This window comes from Rhinoraja longicauda, chromosome 8 (assembly GCF_053455715.1).
Source record: "Rhinoraja longicauda isolate Sanriku21f chromosome 8, sRhiLon1.1, whole genome shotgun sequence".
NCBI lineage: Eukaryota > Metazoa > Chordata > Chondrichthyes > Rajiformes > Arhynchobatidae > Rhinoraja > Rhinoraja longicauda.
In genome coordinates, this window is record NC_135960.1 from 34953034 (window position 1) to 34974059 (window position 21026).

General features: G+C 41.9%; 1 protein-coding gene and 1 long non-coding RNA gene across 2 annotated transcripts in view; one reads left to right on the forward strand and one right to left on the reverse strand.

Moving 5' to 3' along the window:
- The window catches only part of LOC144595844 (protein mono-ADP-ribosyltransferase PARP12-like), a 53782-nt gene that overhangs the window by 22128 nt on the left and 10628 nt on the right, over nt 1-21026 (forward strand). The window contains exons 5-10 of the mRNA XM_078403603.1: nt 1647-1767; nt 2695-2854; nt 6604-6724; nt 6876-6972; nt 13914-14010; nt 19905-20035. Coding sequence (XP_078259729.1) covers nt 1647-1767; nt 2695-2854; nt 6604-6724; nt 6876-6972; nt 13914-14010; nt 19905-20035 — 727 coding nt within the window. The remainder of the gene's footprint in view (nt 1-1646; nt 1768-2694; nt 2855-6603; nt 6725-6875; nt 6973-13913; nt 14011-19904; nt 20036-21026) is intronic.
- The window catches only part of LOC144595847 (uncharacterized), a 36187-nt gene continuing 19446 nt past the window's right edge, over nt 4286-21026 (reverse strand). The window contains exon 3 of the long non-coding RNA XR_013547543.1: nt 4286-6024. This is a non-coding gene — a long non-coding RNA (uncharacterized LOC144595847). The remainder of the gene's footprint in view (nt 6025-21026) is intronic.

Below are 21026 nucleotides of genomic sequence, written 5' to 3' on the forward strand. Positions count from 1 at the left end.
GGTGAAGGGTGAAATACTCTGCCCTTGTCTGGCTGAGTCCAACTCAAAAAGACTCGAGCTCAACGTCATTCTGGATAATGTAGATGTGAGAAAGGGTCTCAATTAATCAAGTAGTCTGCTTCATTAGCTTCCTATGCAATCATTTAAGAGTGGACCCTTGATGTGCCCTCCTGAGACGTACTTTGTCTTTCGATTTGTTTGTGCTATTACTCTGTTTAATGACCAAGGCAATTGTTCCTCTTCTGATGAGCTGAGCCTTGATGCTTTCATCGTTGGTCAGTCAGTCATCTTGGTTCCTTGCATGAAGAAATGGCAAGGTATAAAATTATTACTGCTGCCTTAGCAATTCCTGGCTATATTAAATAGATGTTATGAAATTGTTTTGCACATATTTTTGATGTACTCAGCCCTTGTATCTCAAATCTAGTATTGAGTCTGCAGAATTTAGTTACGGTGTTTATGTACTTTTAAGTCAAACTCAGAAGGAAAACAAATCACAAACATGTCTTAATACTGGAGTTGGTGTCATTCAACACGGAAACAGGCCCTTTGGGTTACCGAGTCCCTGCTGACTTATCAACCACCCATCTATACAATCCTAAACTTTTATTCTCCCCACATTCTCATCAACTCCCCTCTACTCCTCGCCCATATGCTGGGGACAATTTACAGCTGCCAATTAACCTACCAACCCGCATGTCTTTGGAAGATGGGAGGAAACCAGTACCCAGGAGAAACCTATGCAGTCACAGGGATAACATGTAAACTCCATACAGGTAGCATCCAAGGTCAGGATTGAGCCTGGCACTGTGAGGCAGCGGCTCTACTTGCTATCCACTGTGCCCCTTAAGAAATGACTTCTACCTATAATTCTGTAAATTATGAAGATTAACAGCCTGAAATTGAGAGTCTGTAAAATGGTCCAAACAAAGTGTTGAGATACTCCTGATATCTTTGTCTTCCATAAAGGTGAACTTCTCTACCAATCGGAACTTTCTCTTGTCCCTGAAATTTAAAAAAACCTTCTTATACCTTGTCTGCCCAGCAAAATAAATAAACCTCAGTAATCTTCTCTTCCATCGTTTTCTAATATTTTGGATTTCCTACTTTCCCTCAAGGTCCATCTGGGCAACTTTGCCCCATTTCCCGGAGAGAGTACTTTAATTTACATAACATCCCAAACACATTGCTCAAGAATTCCGTGTTCTGTATTTGTTGTCGTCCCTTTTTGTGCAATCCAGAATTTTGTTTCTTAAAGCTGAAAACAAAATCTGTTATTTTCACCTTTTCCTCCCACCTGCCAACTATTTGCCAACTATCCTCTCCTCACCTGGATCCATCTAAAGCTTGCCAGCTCTTGTCCTACTCATCCCCCTTCACCTCTTTATTCTGGTCATTTCCCCTCTATTGTTTCAGTCTCTTATTGTCTCTTAAAACTTGCAGTATCTTGTGCCTTGAAAAAATATAACACTTGAAATTGGAATACTGATTTAATTTTGACTGAAGCTGGTCCTTGTATCCTCTTTGAAAGATGTTGAATATTTGGGTGAATGTTGAAGCACGCTGAAGTGGAAAGTTATTTTGATCAAAGCATCATATGTGATGTATTTAAACTAATCTCTTCTTGCTGATTCTGCATCATACAGATAAGTGTATCAGAGTTCACTTCAAGCTTCCTTATCAATGGCAGATTTGCAACGAACTGTGGAGAGATCTCCCAAATATGGAGCAGATTGAAAAGGACTACTGTGATCCAAACGAGACCAGGTACAGCTAGTTTTATCCCAAGGGTGTTTAATGTTTAATTGTTGAGTAAAAGCTCAGCTACACTTTTGATGCATACCCAAGATATATAAACTATTAGAATGTTTCTTAGCCAAGGAATTCCAGGGATATGGAATAGTGCTGTGGTCCATGGTCTGAATCCAGCAACGATTGGGTAAGGCTGGGTGCATATGATAATAGAAGCTCTGGTTGCGTTAGTTTGGCCCTTGTAGTGACAATCCAACTCATGAATGATCTGGGTCAGTATTTTACCTGGGTCATTCAAAGTGCAGAAGGTACATTCAGAATATCGAGAACATAGATTTGGAGCACACAGAAGCCCTGCATAAACAGCAAGACTGCAGCATCTCATAAACTAATCTCCCACATGCCCTATCAGACATTCTGACTGGCCTCACCTGCCACATCAGAACCTATAAAACCAGACTATTCCCCCAATCCCTGGAGATGAAGTAAAAGATGCTGGGACTCCTCCGTGACTTGGTTTGTGCAGGGGAATGCCATCACAACCAGGGACTGACATGGTTCAGAGAAGATTCCCACAACCATTGCCACCTTGAAGTAATGAGGCAGAGGTAACATTCCAAGATGTATGTAAAAAAATAATTAAGAAGTTGTCACCATGCAGTCTTGATCTGTGAACACATGGTAGAAAATGGAGTCAAGCTCTTGGCTCCGACAGGTGACTGATTTAGGCCTGTCCCTTATGCCTCTGGTTTCTTCCTTTACCTGCTTTCCCTGTTTCCCTATTTTTTGTGATTAATCACTGCAACATATGCATGGTGGTAATAATTGTCTGGGGTGATGGTTGTAGGGCTGGCTGTATTGTTTGACTTGACTATCCATGATGAAAACTATTCCAGACACATTATAAATGTATTCCCATATTTTGATATATCCTTATCACAGATCTGTGAATGTTAATTTTGAAACAATGAAAAGCGGTTTGAGTCAAGTCCGGCGCCTTTCCACAGTCTCCTCTGTAACAAAACCACATCACATCTTCACCACTGAATGGCTGTGGTTCTGGAAGGATGAGTTTGGAAAGTGGATTGAATATGGAAAGCAGGTGAGTGTCTTCATAGTGCTTATTTCTAGTTTTCAAACAGAACTTCCAAACAGAAGGGTCACAATAGTTTGGAAGATGCATCGTAGTTGTGTAAAACTCTATTGAGGCTCGATCAAGAGTGTTGTGTTCATTTCTGCACCACTAGGGGGAGGAAATGAGACACGGGTTCACCAGAATAATACCCTGCCGAAATTAATCACACCAAGTTGCATAGATGAACCTTTTATTCCTTTGAGTATAGAAAATTACTCACCTAAATGTGATAAATGTGAACATTTAGAAGCTACATTATTTCATATGTTCGCAAACTGTATAAAAATTAAAAAATTCTGGGTAAATATTTTTAGCATAATATCTAAAGTAACCAGCACACAATTGGACCCAGATCCAAAATTAATTATACTCGGAATATTAGAATTAAATCAAACATTTAGAACAACACAAAGAAACTTTATGGATTATAGTTTAATAACGGGAAAAAAATTAATTCTAAAATTTTGGAAAGGCCCTACGGTCCCCACAATCAAAATGTGGATTATAGAAATGACGGAGACCTTAAACGTGGAAAGAATCAGATTTTCCCTGTTGGACAAACAGGAATTATTCATTGGAATATGGTCTCCTTTTATTGATTACTTAAAGGGTCAGAATGGTTCAGCACAGGAACCTGACTAGCACTCGGACTAAAGAATGGATGAAATGCTATACTTTGAAATGTACGTATATATCTCGAATGAAGTTTTTGTTATTTTAATAAATTTCTCCATTCTTCTTTAACTAACTTTTTCCTTATCCTTACAATTTGTTCTTGTTTTTGTTTTTATTTTGCTTCTCTCTCTTTTCTTTCCTTACTTCATCTATTTCTTTAGTTCTATCTAGTTTTTAAAAAAAAAAGGGGACAAAAAGTATTGGAGACAATATAATAATAATTGACAATATTATCAATTTAAAAATGTATGACTGTAAAGATGTACCTATCTCCAATAAAAAATTTATCTCAAAAAAAAAGAAAATTAAGTGGTGAAAGTGGTGCATTTTGTGAGTCGGGAGTATAATAATATAATAATAATATATTCCTTTATTCGTCTCATACCGGGGAAATTTACAAGTATGGTTAAAATCCGGGGCTCTACACGGCTGGAGAGATGATGGAAACTGGATGGATCGGCAGGTCATTCCATTCATATTCAGTTTAGGTTTTATATTTGTTTTATTTACCTTTCTGGCACTATGGTGCTTTAGAGACATGGGGGTGGGGGTCGTTAGTGGGCCATGGGTGTATTGTCGTTTAATTGTTACGTGACCTCCATTGGTCTGGAATAAACTGATAATCCAGAAAGATTTTGGATCTCCCTCCTTCCCTCCCCCTCCCCTTCCCTCCCCCTCCCCATCCCTCTCCCTGACAAATGACAATTGTCATTTTCTTGTGCTTTAACATCTTCCTCTTGGGAGGATTGGGAGATCACGCAAGTCGTTTTGTAACTATCATGGCCTAGCTCACTAAGATATCTTGTCTTCTACAAGCTTCTCACTCTGCCAACCCCTTGAATTCTTTCGAAGCAAACTGTGTCCCATTGTCACAAATCACCTTCTGAGGTCACCCTTGCTCAAAGAATGAGAAGCATGCCGATGCCTGTGGAAGCGATTTTAATAGATGGAACTATTAAAAGATAACTATGACATGAAGTGCTGTCTCTGTTCTTTATCTTGAAGATAGACATCAAGACAAAACAAAATACTAGCCCTTCTTCCTGCCGACCGTTGGTTTGTCCACTGCCCCCTCCATCGTCGCCTCCTTCTCGGCAACTCCGTGGGAGGAGGAGGAGGCGGCAGTCGAAGAGGGTGTGGTGGAGTGGACAAAGCAATGGCAGACAGGATCGGCAGCTGGAGAGAGGGGAGGGAGCCCCAAGGTGACTGAGGTCACCCTGTTGATGGTGGCGGCCTGAAGAAAGCGCTGTTGGCCAAGGGCTACAAAATGAGCCACAGCAACATCAATCAGCCAGTGCATCAGCTGGGCTTGCTGGTGCACCTTGAGGAGGATGTCAGTGACTCAGTTGGGATTTGCTCTTCACCACCTCCCTCATTCTTGCTATTCTTCCCAGTGATGCACAGACAGTGGCCGAAACTGGAAGAGCAGTGAGCCCTGGCTATACTCGATTAGTATAGATATGAGAGGTTATGGGGAGAAGGCAGGAGAACGTGGTAGGAGGGAGAGATGGATTAGTCATGATTGAATGGTGGAGTAGACTTGATGGGCTAAATGGCCTAATTCTCCTCCTATCACTTACGATCTTTATATCTTTGAAGCTGATGGGAAGTCCCGTTGCAATAACATGTCAGTCAGGAAACAGGACCACCTATTGTGAATTGTTTTCGTAAATGCAAGTTTACATAAATCGCCTCTTATGCAAGTTGGGGGATGCCTGTATTCACATCCTTGGAAAAGTAAAATACTCATAGGGTATTTCAGCTCTGCCCTCCATTTCCTTAATCTTTATTGTCCTCTGCCTACTTTCATTTACTATTCTCGTGTGTATAGGGCTCCTTTTGTTATTCTATTTATTATTATTCTAAATTTTATTCTATTGTCTATTGTCAATTCGTACACTCTTGGTTTGCCTGCCTTTTTTTCACCTCCTCTCTTAGCAGACTGTATTTAAACTGATTCTTACTTGAGTTATGCACCTGAACTTTATCAGACATCCTTTTTATTATTTCATCACATTTCTATCTCTATTTTCATGCTTGCTTTTGTAGATTTGCATATCAGAGCTGTTAGATCCCCTATTAAGCTGCACATCACTGATACCTGCCTGACAAATTGGCCAGGTATATCTTGTCCACGAAATGTGGGATAAATCTGTTCAAGCCAATTGATGCCCCATCAGTCGAAGTGATGGAAGATCTTGTTTACAGTATATTTGAGAGGCTGTTACTAATATTCTGTTGAAAGAATCTCACTTTGGGTTCTGCTGGGACCACTTGGTCTTAGTCCAGAAGACAGCTAAAGAAGCTGAATTCCTGAGCTTAGATGAGAGTGACTAATCATATCGTCAGAGTGGGATTTGGCTGTAAGATCAAGAGGATCCCATCAATTGAATTCAGTGGCAATCAATCTCCTCCGTGTAGTGAGGATCATCTTGGGACCACACCGTTTGTAATTTCTTTCTCTGAAAAGAACAGGGGATAAATGGTTAAATTATCAGATAATGTAATCCAGACCCTTGAATTACAAACCAGAGGATCGATCTAAATCCCCCAACAGCAAATACATTCAGTTGATTCAATTACAGAATTATAAAGAAAGATTAGCATTTATACTGGCGACCGTGAAATTGCTATATTTCACCCATCTAACATAAAACAGGAAAATAAACCTGCTGGTGTACCTGCTCTGTGAGTCCAAAGCAAAGAGATTGACTTAAAATGCCATTTGAAATGATCCAGCCACTCAGTTAATATGTTCTGCATTTGTCACAAATGACTAAAATCAACGCAATTTAAATTCTCCATTACTTTGGTGGAATTCAAATTAATTTCTCTTGCTGAGGTCTCAGAGGTTATGGGGAGAAGGCAGGAGAATGGGGTTAGGAGGGAGAGATAGATCAGCCATAATTGAATGGCGGAGTAGACTTGATGGACTGAATGGTAGAATTAGATCATTCGGCCCATCAAGTCTACTCGTATCACTTATGACCTTATGAATATAAAACAAACATTTTTTTTCCCTTTTTTTTGTTGTAAAACAGGAAATGGGGCACTCTTTTGCGAGCGTAACATCCACGGAGCTGGAGAAGGCATTTTTGGCAGACAGCAATGGGAAGGTGGAGTTCACTGCAGGAAAATACAAATACGAGCTGAATTTTAAAGGTGCTGTCACTTTAAAATAACGGGTTTCAATTATCTGATGCATGGAAAACATTCCTTAATGAAATATGAAAACTAGTCAGAATTTCTTCTCTGAGTAAAAATTGATCATGATCTGAATCCAGTTTTTCTCTCCCCTGCTCCTTCCATTCAGCCATGCAGCAAATAAATGCACACATTGGCACTCACAGAGAAGTCCGGAGGAGGCCCAAGTTCATCTCCGAACAGGACATGAAGAGCCAGATACCAAAGTATGTAATGTCCATCTATAATGTTCCCTCAGGAGGTTTTTGTCAGTAAAAGATTACATAGATTATATGCAGTGTATTGGCAACTTTCCGATTTTTTTCAATTACTTCTTTTCCATTTGCCATTACTACACGTGGAGAACAAGTGATCTTTCACAGACCCAACAGAACAGATCTTCCAGTCATTATTTCCAGTTTAATTAGTTGTTTAATGAAGTAGTTGTACAAACAAGGAGATGAACATACCAGGCTTTACTTATTTCGCATACAAGTCATAGCTGGTTGCTCTATCCCTGGTCTGGTTCCAGGTTTCGGGTCTGTCCAGTCGTTGGACTGTCCAGGTCTGTTCTTTTCCAGGTCTAGTGAGAACTGTATGCTCTCCCTCCCTGTGTCTGCTACTCCCTGTCCCTTATACTCGTATACACACCATCCTGTGCATCTAATGACCGCCCCCAAGTGTCCAAAATAATATGGCAAGATATATCTAGTCAAAATAATACAATATGCCAACAGTAGCTAGTGTAAACATTAATGGCACCTACACACCGGCCCCTAATTGTTCTACGTATATAACGAAGGAGCTATAAAATCTTTACACATTATCAACAAAGAAAGGTATGTACTATATGTTGGTATTTAATCTACTTTAGTGATTCTTCAATCTTCCCTGCTGTCGTTACACACAATTCAGTCTGTTATGATTTTTCTTGCAGCGGAGTTAGCTTTGATAATCCAGTATCTTTTACGGAGGCGAGACAGCACATGATTTCTTCCATGTCCGAGCTGTTCATGGATATGTCGTAACAGTAGTGTTGATATGTGAAGGTCCTTCGAGAGAATAATAGGATGTTTGGCCTCTTCAGGCATCGCTAGTCTGTTCAGGTGTCCACCTACTCTCAGAAGTCCATCATCCAGCACCGGATCCAGTTTGTACAAATGATTGTTTCTTTTGACACCATTTCTACCAGCTTCTAGTACTGATAGTTCTTCTTTGGATCTTTGTTTTTGACTGAAAGAAATGATTATGCTTTCTGCTTGGAAAAGATCTTCAGGGCATAAACATTGTCCGCAGAGTGTTGCTTTACTCTAAGAAGCCAAGCTACGGCAGTCTTCAGATTCCTCCATGATGAGAAATAGGTGATCAGAGAGTTTGTGAGGTTCAATAGATTTTTGACAATGACGTTCATTGTGATGTCTTGCTTGATTTCTAGATCATTAGCAGAGATTGCAGATTCCAAGTGAGTTTTTGTCCATTCTCTGTCTGGCTTACAGAGAAACTCTGGTCCCTTGATCCATCTTTTACAGCTTAGGAAGTGGTCTGCTGTTAGTCCTCCAGAGACTTCATCTGCAGGATTTTCCTTTGTGATAAAATATCTCCATTGTGATACATCAGTAGCATCCCTTACAAAAGAGATCCTGTTTGCTACAAATGTTTGGAAACATTTGGTTTTGTTGTTGATGTACTTAAGCACTGTTGTGCTATCGATCCAGAAGATGGATTTGTCCAGTTGAAGCTGTAATTCTTTTCGCAGCATTGTGTCAACTCTGACAGCTAGGACTGCAGCTGTAAGCTCCATTCTGGGAATCGTCATTTGTTTTAATGGTACCTCTCTGGATTTTCCCATCATGAATGCAACATGTACTTCTTTGTTATTGTTTTCCAGTCTTAGATATGAAACAGTACTGTAACCACTTTTGCTGATTTCTGAAAAGTGGTGCAGCTGTGCATATCTGATTTGACCAAAGCTTGTGGGCTTCATGCACTGGTCCACTTTAAACTCCGCAATCTTGTTGAGATCTGTTAGCTATCTTGTCCATTGCTGAGAGAAGGTCTGGGGTATATTTTCATCCCCACCAAGTTTTTCCTTGCAGAGCTCCTGCACAATCAGCTTGGCTGGCAGAGTAAATGGTGCTAGAGATCCTAAAGGATCTTATATGGAGCCGACTACTGACAAGATGCCACGTCTAGTGCATGGTCGTTCCTGTGCAGCAATTCTGAACTTGAACACATCTGTTTCAACGCACCAGCGCAATCCCAGTGTTCTTTCCATTGGCAGATTGTCTTTGTCCAAGTCCAACTCCTTGGTCTCTTTGGTTCTGTTTTCTTGAGGAATGGATGCCAATACAGCACGGCTGTTGCTGATCCATTTTGACAGCATGAATCCTCCCATTTGGCAGATCACAGTCAGGTCTCTTACCATTTGAACTGCTTCCTGTTCCAAAGGCATGGATTTTAAACAATCATCTACATAGAAGTTGTTCTTTACTGTGTTTGTCACCTCTGCTGGAAAGTGAGCTTTGTTGTCCTCGGCAGTTTTTCTTAATGCAAAGTTTGCACAACTTGATGACGACACGGCTCCAAAAAGATGTACATTCATCAAGATTTTGCTTCATATCACCATCGGGCCACCACAGAAATCACAGATAGTCAATATGCTTTTCTGATACCTTGACCTGATGAAACATTGCTTTGATGTCAGCCATCAAAGCAACTGGTTCTTGTCTGAATCTGATGAGAACAATAAGTGAGTTGGTAAGGTCTGAACCCTGCAGCAGTTGGCAGATAAGTGATGTTCCTTTGAAAACTGCACCACAGTCAAAGATCACCCTGAAGGTTCCTTTCCTTGAGTGATACACCCCATGGTGAGGGATGTACCAGAGTTCTCCATCACTTCGATTCAGCTGGTCCACTGGTACCCTTTCAGCATAACCATTGTCAATCATTTATGTGAGGAAAGATGTACATTCATTATGAAATTTCTCATTCTTGCCAAACTTGCGCATTTCAGGCTCTAGATGCATTGCTCTGCAATGGTTATTTGGCATGCTGGCGTTTTCTTGTTTGAAAGGCAAGTCTAGACAATAATGTTCCTCTATCATCCTTGCTGGGCAATTCACAATATCCAAGAACTTTTCTTCTTCTCTGGACATTTCCTCTGTTTCCTTGCTGGTTCTTTCACTGAAGTCGTGATCGTATTGTTTGACCAGTAGCTCCTCTAGGTTTGCAATGGATATTCGATTGACAGCAGCAGCAGGGCAGCCATTTACATCCCTGCTGTCGTTGTCTCGTCTCAGGGGACCATAGATGACCCACCCCAATAGGGTCCTCACAGCTTATGGTCCATCTTCTTGGCTGTTGGCCAGCTCCCAAGGTTCCAATACCTTTGAAGCATTTGTTCTGATGAGTAGATAATACGGCAAGATATATCTAGACAAAATAATATAATATGCCAACAGTAGCTAGTCGAAACATAAATGGCTCCCACATGCAGAGAAAGGCGATTGGGCAGCAATCTAGAAAAGCATATGGTATTGATTGGTTCTATGGAGGCAGGTAGGAATTGATTCTGAACATTGATCAGACATTAGTTTAACAGTTGTTGAAATACAACTTCTGATAATATATTTTCTACACCGATTTGTGCATTAGCGCTTTATCTAAACCCCGAAGGCCTCATTTGCTTGGAATAGCCTAGGTCTTCCCTTTGGGTTCAGGGCTTGATACAGACTTTTTGATTTCTGCACCATTATCTGAGGCTCCACTGTGAATAGAAAAGATCCAATAACAATTTGATTTGGAGCAGGAGCATTCTCCCTGATTGGAGAAGAAAACTACAAATGCTGGGTATGCGAAGTAGGTCAAGTAGTATCAGTGGAGAGAGGATCAGAATCCATGTCTAGAGTTAAGGACCCTTCATCTCAACTGGATAAATTAAAAAATGCAACCATGTTAAATTTCAAAGAGAGGAAGAGCTGAAGTAAACAGCAAATAATGGTGATAGGTTGCAGACATAAGTTGCTAAGATAACAATCTCTTTTAAAAGTAATTTTTTGAGTAATATTTTTGAGTTGGCAACAGAAAAGAACAACATTAATTTTTTTTAACAGGTGCAGCCACAGGGGGAGACAGTGAGAGAGAGAGACAGACAGAGAGGGGGAGGTATATAAGATAATTCCTGAGAACTTCACCATACCCAGGTGGAAGATGAGCTACTATTCCTTCAGCTTTCATTAGACACCTTTGCAGAAATGTAGAAGGCTGAAGAATAGGACAGGCAGAGACTAAGAGTGACAAGACTGGAAGCTCAGGACTCCCTCTGACTGAATAGGGATGTTCTACAAGCTGTTAACCAGTTTATGCTTGGTTCCTCCACTCTGTGAGCACTGAATGCAGTACACAAAATTGGAAGAAGAGCAATCACTGTTTAATGTGCCTGGATGATGGGTAACAAAAAGGTAAAAGATATTGCATCTCCCATGGTTGCATAAGGAAATGCCATGAAAAGGGGATTAGTAGTGAGAATAGAAGAATGAGGAGAGCCTGTCATGGAGAGAACATAAATAGAACAGAGAACACCACAGTACAGGAATAGGACTTTGGCTCGCAATGTTTGTGCTGAACATTATGCCAAATTTAACTAATCCCTTCTGTCTGATCTATTCCCTGCACATCCATCTTTCTATCTAAAAGCCTCTTAATCACCACTATTGTATCTGCTTCCACCACCACTCCTGGCGACGTGTCCCAGGCAACCACAAATTTCTGTGTAAAAAACTTTCCGTGTACATTTCCTATAAATATCCTCCTCTCACCTTAAAACTATGCCTTCTAGTATTTGACATTTCAGAAGAATATTCTGATTGTCCACCCATTCTGTGCCTCTCATAATTTTATACATTTCTATCAAGTTTCCCCTCAACCTTTCATGCTTCAGAGAAAGCAATTCGAGTTTTACCAACTTCTCCCTCGAATTCAGTCAGCAATTTGGTAAACCTACACCCTCTTCAAAGCCTCCACATTCATCCAGTCATGGGGTGATCGGAACTGCAGACAATGCACCAAATGTGGCCTAACCAGACTTTTATAAAGTTGCAGCATGACTTTGTGATTTCTATGATGATTGTCCCGACTGATGAATGCAAGCATACCTTACTATGTTGCTACTTTCAGGTTTTTATGGATTTGGACCCCAAGATTCCTCTGTACGTCAATGCTATTAAGGGTCCTGCCACGATATGTTTTTCCCTGATATTTGAAGTGCAACACCTTGCACTTACTTGCAAACTCCATCTGCCATTTCTTGCCCATGTCTAATTGATCTATATCCTGCTGTATATTTTGACAGCCTTCTTCACTGTTTGTAATTCCAATTTTTATTTTGTCTGTAAAATTACTGTCACCATCTACATTTTTGTCCAAGTCATCTATATATATATATATATATATATATATCACAAATAACAGAGGTCCCACCACTGCTCTCAGACCTCTGTTGGTATTCAGCATGTGCCGCAACAACCTTTAGATTGGACTGGCCTTAGGTTTCTAATGAGACCCATGGCTTTATGTACAACAGAATAGGTCTTACCATCACATTTTCCCATCATTACTGAGATTGAAGATATCACACAGGCGGCACGGTAGCGCAGCGGTAGAGTTGCTGCTTTACAGCGAATGCAGCGCCGGAGACTCGGGTTCGATCCTGACTACGGGTGCTGCACTGAAGGAGTTTGTACGTTCTCCCCGTGACCTGCGTGGGTTTTCTCCGAGATCTTCGGTTACCTCCCACACTCCAAAGACGTACAGGTATGTAGGTTAATTGGCTGGGTAAATGTAAAAAAAATTTTTTTGTCCCTAGTGGGTGTAGGATAGTGTTAATGTATGGGGATCACTGGGCGGCACGGACTTGGAGGGCCGAAAAAGGCCTGTTTCCGGCTGTATATATATGATATGATATGAATGTGGGAATATCATATCTTATCATATCATATATCTACAGCCGGAAACAGGCCTTTTCGGCCCTCCAAGTCCGTGCCGCCCAGCGATCCCCGTACATTAACACTATCCTACACCCACTAGGGACAATTTTTACATTTACCCAGCCAATTAACCTACATACCTGTACGTCTTTGGAGTGTGGGAGGAAACCGAAGATCTCGGAGAAAACCCACGCAGGTCATAGAGGGAGAAGGGAGAGGGTTGGGGTTGTGGTGTCAATGAATGCACTGGAAGATGTAGGGCTTTGGACGGATAAAATGGTCAGAAGGCAGCAGACCTTACGAAAGTACGATTTTAATTGATCTGTTTCGGGTCATATGACAATAAAACACTATTGTCTCTTGACTGGTGATTTAGGGTGTGGTTTGTAACATGATCGTGGAGGAACATACAGATGATTGAATAGTTGGGCAGATGATAGACTGGGGGTGGGGGATGTTGTTGGGCAGATGATCTGGGGGCATTTATGGGGAGTGAGGTGTGATAATTAATAATGCAAAGTTGAAAAAGGTACCGACCTTGGTCACTGGCACAGATAGCATGAAATTCTTCTAAAGCTGAACTAGGACTCAAAACACCTATTTTGGTGTTCTTATGAACCTTGTAGAACTTAGCATATGTTTGACATCACTGCATCTGTCATAAGCCAAAAACCTGTCACTGAGATATGGTGACATAGTAAAATGTGGAGTTGTCTCTTTGAGCAAACATATCATGAAGTACCAGCTATAATACCCACTTGTTTACTGTAAATTGTGTACAGTAGCACAAGCAAGAATATGCTGAAGGCTGGGTAATCTGTTTTTTATTAAAGTGGATTGAAGAATAAATATTGGGCAATTTCCTAAGGAGACCTCCCTTGCTCAAGATAATGCCCACTGACCATTCTGTGCTCCTCTTTGGACACTCAATCCTTGGTCACCATCTCCAAACTTACTATCACATTGGAGTGATTTGGCCCAGATTTATGTCTGGAATGCTTACATCTATGGATGACATTCGCATCATTTGGGGCAGAAGAAAAAGTTGAACAACAAAATGAATATAATTTGAAAATTGGTTGGGGATTTGGTAATGAAGGAACAATGGGAGGAACTGAATGCCACTCCATATGCAACTTTATTACTGACTGCGATATAAATAATTAATGACTCTCTTTTGACAGCCAAAGAAAAGCAGGACAGGAAAGTTTGGGCACCACTCAAGGAAAATCTCTTCCAGCACACTGGGATAAATCAGCACTGTCAGAAGTGAGCTACAAGGTAAAGTCATTCAGCGAGCAGTGATGTCTTGAGAGAATTATGTGCAGCTAAAGGCTGTATGCTGAAACTACTTATGTCAAATTCTTCAGGGATCTATTTTAATGGAGGTACCTGCTTAACATAACTGAGTTGTTGCCTCGGAAAGTGTTGCTGAGACTTCAGATGATTACATCACCAGCAGAGCCTTTCTTGGCCTTTTAAAAAATCTGTGAATGTGGTTGAAATGAATAGACTGCTCTTCAATGAAACTTCTCAGTGTATCTTCTCATAGTTCATAGATTCAAGAAACTACAGCTGCTGGTTTACAAATAAATGCATAGAGTGCTCAGTAACTAGTGCAGTTTAGGCAGCACCTCTGGGGAACATAGGTGATGTTTCGGGTAGGGTAATCGAAGGATACAGGTGGGTGTGGGGGGGGGGGGGGGGGTTAGGAGATTGATAGCCAGATGGTTACACAAAGGCCAGAGATGAAAATACAAAAGGTGTGTGAGTCAAAAGGATTGAAGAGTTGCAAATTGTGATGCTGGAGGATGAAATGTAGGTGGCAGGGGAGGGGGAGAAATGTGTGTTAAGTCCAGGTGGGGGAAAGGAGAGGAGTGGGGGAAGGAGGGGTTTGTAGTCCCCTAAAATTTGAAAATTCATGTTCATGCTGTTGGGTTGTAAGCTACCCAAGCGGAATACAAGGTGCTATTTCTCCAGTTTGCTTGTGGGCTCGCTCTGGCAATTAAGGAGGCCCAGAACAGAAGGTCAGTATGGAGATGAGAAATGGAGTTAAAATAGTTAGGCGTTTGGCGATCCAGTAGGCTTTGGTGGACCGAGCTCAAGTGTTCGGCGAAATGGTCGCCGAGTCTTCTTGCCAACTCCCAGTTGTCTGGATACTCCAAACTTACCGACACCCAGTTATCTGGACTACACTTCCTCCTACCCTACATCTTGAAAAGACGGTAATCCTTACTCTCAATTTCTCTGTCTTTGCTTTCATCCTGCTGCCATATATGGAACACTCAGCTATGTATCCTCAGTGTTCTATAGTCTGCTCTTGCTTTCCCTCCCAGCAGAAGGAACAAGGATAAAGTTCCCCTGGTCCTCGCCTTTCAGCCTTTACATCCAACATATCATCCTCCAACATTTCCAGCACCATCTTCCCATCCCCGCCCTTTTCTTCCACAGAGACCCTCCGCCATTCCTTTCTTCACGTATCCCTTTGCGCCCAAACTACGCCCTCTCAAGGTACTTTACCCTGCAACCACTGGAGATATAACTATCCCTATACCTCCTCCTTCACATCCATCTAGGGACCCCAGCAGTCCTTCCATGTGAGACGGGTTCACGTGCACCCCTCCTCTAACCTCATCTACTGCAACTGGTGTTCCCAATGTGGCCACCTGTACATCAATAGACAATAGGTGCAGGAGGAGGCCATTCGGCCCTTCAAGCCAGCACCACCATTCAATGTGATCTTGGCTAATCATTCTCAATCAGTACCCCGTTCCTGTCTTCTCCCCATACCCCCTGACACCGCTATCCTTAAGAGCTCTATCTAGCCCTCTCTTGAATGCATTCGGAGAATTGGCCTCCACTGCCTTCTGAGGCAGAGAATTCCACAGATTCACAACTCTCTGACTGAAAACGTTTTTCCTCATCTTCGTTCTAAATGGCCTACCCCTTATTCTTAAACTGTGGCCCCTGGTTCTGGACTCCCCTAACATTGGGAACATGTTTCCTTCCTCTAACGTGTCCAACCCCTTAATAATCATATATGTTTCGATAAGATCCCCTCTCATCCTTCTAAATTCCAGTGTATACAAGCCTAGTTGCTCCAGTCTTTCAACATATGACCGCCCGGCCATTCCGGGAATTAACCTAGTAAACCTACGTTGCACGCCCTCAATAGCAAGAATATCCTTCCTCAAATTTGGAGACCAAAACTACACACAGTACTCCAGGTGCGGCCTCACTCGGGCCCTGTACAACTGCAGAAGGACCTCTTTGCTCCTATACTCAACTCCTCTTGTTATGAAGGGCAACATTCTATTGGCTTTCTTCATTGCCTGCTGTACCTGCATGCTTCCTTTCAGTGACTGATGCACTAGGACACCCAAATCTCGTTGTACGTCCCCTTTTCCTAACTTGACACCATTCAGATAATAATCTGCCTTCCTATTCTTACCACCAAAGTGGATACCTCACACTTATCCACATTAAACTGCATCTGCCATGCATCCGCCCACTCACACAACCTATCCAAGTCACCCTGCAACCTCATAGCATCTTCATCACAGTTCACACTACCACCCAGCTTTGTATCTTCTGAAAATTTGCTAATGGTACTTTTAATCCCTTCATCCAAGTCATTAATGTATATTGTAAATTGCTGCGGTCCCAGCACCGAGCCTTGTGGTACCCCACTAGTCACTGCCTGCCATTCTGAAAGGGACCCATTTATCCCCACTCCTTATTTTCTGTCAGCCAACCAATTTTCTATCCATGTCAGTACCCAACCCCCAATACCATGTGCTCTAATTTTACCCACTAATCTCCTATGTGGGACCTTGTTGAAGACTTTCTGAAAGTTGAGGTACACCACATCCACCGGCTCTCCCCTGTCAATTTTCCTAGTTACATCCTCAAAAAATTCCAGAAGATTAGTCAAGCATGATTTCCCCTTCGTAAATCCATGCTGACTCAGAACGATCCTGTTACTGCTATCCAAATGCTCCGCAATTTCGTCTTTTATAATTGACTCCAGCATCTTTCCCACCACTGATGTCAGACTAACTGGTCTATAATATCCCGTTTTCTCTCTCCCTCCTTTCTTAAAAAGTGGGATAACGATAGCTACCCTCCAATCCACAGGAACTAATCCTGAATCTATAGAACATTGGAAAATGATCACCAATGCGTCCACAATTTCTAGAGCCACCTCCTTAAGTACCCTGGGATGCCGACCATCAGGCCCTGGGGATTTATCAGCCTTCAGTCTACCCAACACCATTTCCTGCCTAATGTGAATTTCCTTCAGTTCCTCCGACACACTAGGATCTCTGGCCACTAGAACATCTGGGAGATTGTTTGTATCTTCCTTAGTGAAGACAGATCCAAAGTACCGGTTCAACTCGTCTGCCATTTCCTTGTTCCCCATAATAAATTCCCCTGCTTCTGTCTTCAAGGGACCCACATTTGCCTTGACTATTTTTTTTCCTCTTCACATACCTAAAAAAGCTTTTACTATCCTCCTTTATATTAATGGCTAGCTTACCCTCGTATCTCATCTTTTCTCCCTATATTGCCTTTTTAGTTATTTTTTGTTGCTCTTTAAAAGAGTCCCAATCCTCTGGCTTCCCACTCTTCTTTGCTATGTTATTCCTCTTCTCTTTTATTTTTATGCTGTCCTTGACTTCCTTTGTAAGCCACAGGTGCCTCTTACTCCCCTTTGAATCTTTCCTCCTCTTTGGGATAAATTGATCCTGCAACTTCTGCATTATTCCCAGGAATACCTGCCATTGCTGTTCCACCTTCTTCCCTGCTAGGGCCTCCTTCCAGTCAAATCTGGGCAGCTCCTGCCTCATTCCTCTGTAATCCCCTTTGCTATAGTGTAATACTGACACTTCCGATTTTCCCTTCTCCCTCTCAATTTCAATACATCGGGAAAACCAAATGTAGACTTGACAAACGTTTTGCCAAAAACTTGCACACAGACCAGCAAGACGTACTGGATCTAAACATTTTTGCATGCTAACCATTTTGACTCCGCTTCCCATTCCCATACCGACCTTTCTGTCCTGGGGAAGGCCACATGCAAATTGGAGGAACAGCACCTCATAGTTCACTTGAGAAGCATACAACCCATTGGAATGAACACTGAATTCTCCAATTTTAGGTAGTTATAAACCCCCTTCCCTTGCTCTCCTTCCTCTGCTCCCCATTGCCCCTGTTCCCCACCTTGACTTGCACATATTTCCCCCCCTCCACCTTCATTCCTTCCTCCATCTTCACAATTCACAACTCTTCTATCCCTTTGCCTCACACCTTCTGTTTTTTTCAGCTCTAGCCTGTCCAACCATCTTCCTATCAAAATCTCCCGTCACTTTGATTATTAGTCAGGTTTTGTTCTGCCCTTCCTCTCTTCCAGCATTCTCCTCCCCCCCTCTCTGAAGAAGGGTCCTGGCCCAAAACATCACCTATCCACGTACTCCAGAGATACTTCCTGACCCACTGAGTTACTCCAGCATTTGGGTCCTTTTATGTTTATTAAGACAGCATCTCTGAAATAGACCTGTCAATGTAAGCTATAGGATTACCTGGTGCAGAAAATACTGATACACATACATGCAATTACAGCACCTGTCAAGATAGGCCAAAACCCAGACGTAGCAAGAACATATCATATTCTCAATTTCCCAACAAGGAAACAAGTTACTTTTATGATGTCATTAAATAACTCAGGATATCTTAACCAACTATTGACTACTTTTGCAAGCAGAAATTTATAGCATTCTATAAATAACAGCAATGTTTAGTCATCAGACCACGGAGAAAATTTGTCCTATGACCTGCTGTATTGAAGTTTTGAAAGCACCTGAGGGAGCAAATGTGGCTTCTGGTAAACAAAATCTAAATGGCAGTTGTTTACCAGATGGTCATTGTAACTAGGAACTTAAGAAATAGAAGCAGTAGGCCATTTGGCCCCTTGTGCTTGTTCCACCATTCTATAAGACAATGGCTGATCTTATATTTCTGTGCCACTATCTGCAACTAACCGCATATGACTTTATTCCTTAATATTCAAAAAACTATCAATCTTAACCTTGAATATACTCAGCAACTAAGTCTCCTTGGGTAAAGAATTTCAAGGATTCACAATCTTCTGAATGAATGTATTCTGTCTCGTATCGTTCCTGAGCTGCCAACTTCTTATTTGAGACCGTGATCCCTGGTTTTGAACCCAAGCCAGGGAAATATCCAGGGAATACCTATCCTGTTGGAATTTTACAAGTTTTGGTGACTTCTTTTCCTTCTAAACTCTAGGCCACAATAGTAATGCTGGAAATACTCACTGGTTCAAACAATGTGCAGAGAGTTAATGTTTCAGTGACTTTTCATCAGAATGAGGAAAAGTTAGAAAATCAGCAAGTGCCCAACTGACTTAATCTGTCCCCATAGGGCAAACCTCCCAATTCCAGGAATCAACCTTCTGAACTTTCAATGCACTCCATTTCTCACAAGTATGTAGTTCTTTAGTATACCTGACCAAAGCACAATCTCTCAAGTGGGGTCTCGGCACTATATCATGGCAGTAAAATGCTTTTTTTCTTGCACTCAAATCATCTTGAAAACAAGGATAACATTACATTTTCCTTTCTTGATGTTTGCTGACCATCTAGGAAGTCATCGATACATCTGGGTCCTTCCGAATGCCAACATTTTTCAATTTCTATATTCCACCTTTTTGTTGAAAATATCCTGAGAAGTTCAGCCATAGAAGTCTGTAGGGATTTGTTTTAGAGTAGTTTAAGAGGTTTAGCAAAAGTGTTCCAATGTCTGAGCTACAAAAGTGCAAACATCTTGGAGTAAAGACCTTGTGGAGTTCTGGATAATTTGGAATTTGCCTAGAGCTGGCAAACAGAACAAACAGGAGTACTGGTATATACTTTATGCTGAATAAGGAAGTTCTTTATTTTGTGTACAGTGTAGAGTAACTTTAATTCTGCAGCATGGGCATCTGATTGAGCAGGACAACACCACGATTCCATCAATGGTTAAATATTTACCGCAGACCAGGTTGTAATGGAAAGAAGCTGGTTAGTTCCTGGCAATGTACCAATCTGGATGAATTAAGATGTTAAATTTATTAGTTGCTCTGTGATTTTGACTGATAACTGTTTCTTTTACAGCTGGTTCAAGTGCTTGAATCTTCAGATGAATACAAACAAGTGCAATCCCTATTTCAGCGGACGATGATGAAAAGTGTGATTCAAAAAATGGAACGAATTCAAAACCTAGCCCTTTGGGAAGTCTATGAATGGTATGCAAGATGAACATTTCTTTTTAATTATCTGCTTTCTGCCCAGGTATATTGAGGGGATTTTTCATTCTGGGGATTGCTCGCTGATGTAGATATTTATGATTTCTTGGATGCAAGTCCCATCTTGACATTTGGCAGAACAGCCCATTATTCTTGTTAGTTCTGTGACTAAATCCAATTCCTTCCCTCTCTGCTTTACTTATTTCAGCAATCTTTGAGACTACCAGCATGTAATCATCAGCAGTGACTACACCAATACAGTCATGGTCTGGCAAACTCATGTGAAAGGTCTGGGCCTGTGTGGGGGGAGCAGTCCCTTGACGTCTGTGGGCAGGCGAGGAAGCGCTGGCATTCTTGGGCTTGTTCTGGTGGCTCAATCTTAGCCTCGAAGAGTAGGCACTGCCGGTCTTGAGCATGTCCCGGCAACTGTTTTCGCCTTGAGGAGGCACTGGTGGTCTCCAGCTTCTCCTAGTGGCTCAGTCTCAAAGAGGCACAGGCGAATTCAGGCGTCCTGGTGACATATCCTCGCCTTGAAGAGAAAGCACTGGTGGTCTCCAGCTGGGTCCCAGAACTCAGCCTTGCATTCCATGCGGGACATACTAATGCAGTCCCTCATTATCTATGGGTACGTGAGGGGCACTGTTTGTCTCGGGCTTTTCTCAGTGGCTCTGTCTTGGCCTCGAAGAGTAGATGTTGGTGGTTTTGGGCTTGTCCCGGCATCTCAGTCTTGCTCCAAGAGGAAGTGCTGGCAGTCTCAGGCTGGTCCCACCGGCTTAGTCTTACCTCACATCTGCAAAGGGAAGCACAGCTAGTAGGCTGGCATCCCACTTTCTCTCTCCACTTTCTCTTCCTGCTGGCTGGAACTGCTTTGGTTTTAAGCTATCAGTGATTCGGATGAGAAGGTACAATGCATGATTAAAGGTTGCAGATGACACTAAAATGGGTGGTAATGTAGATAGTGAAGCTGGTTGTCAAAAATTGCAGCAAGATT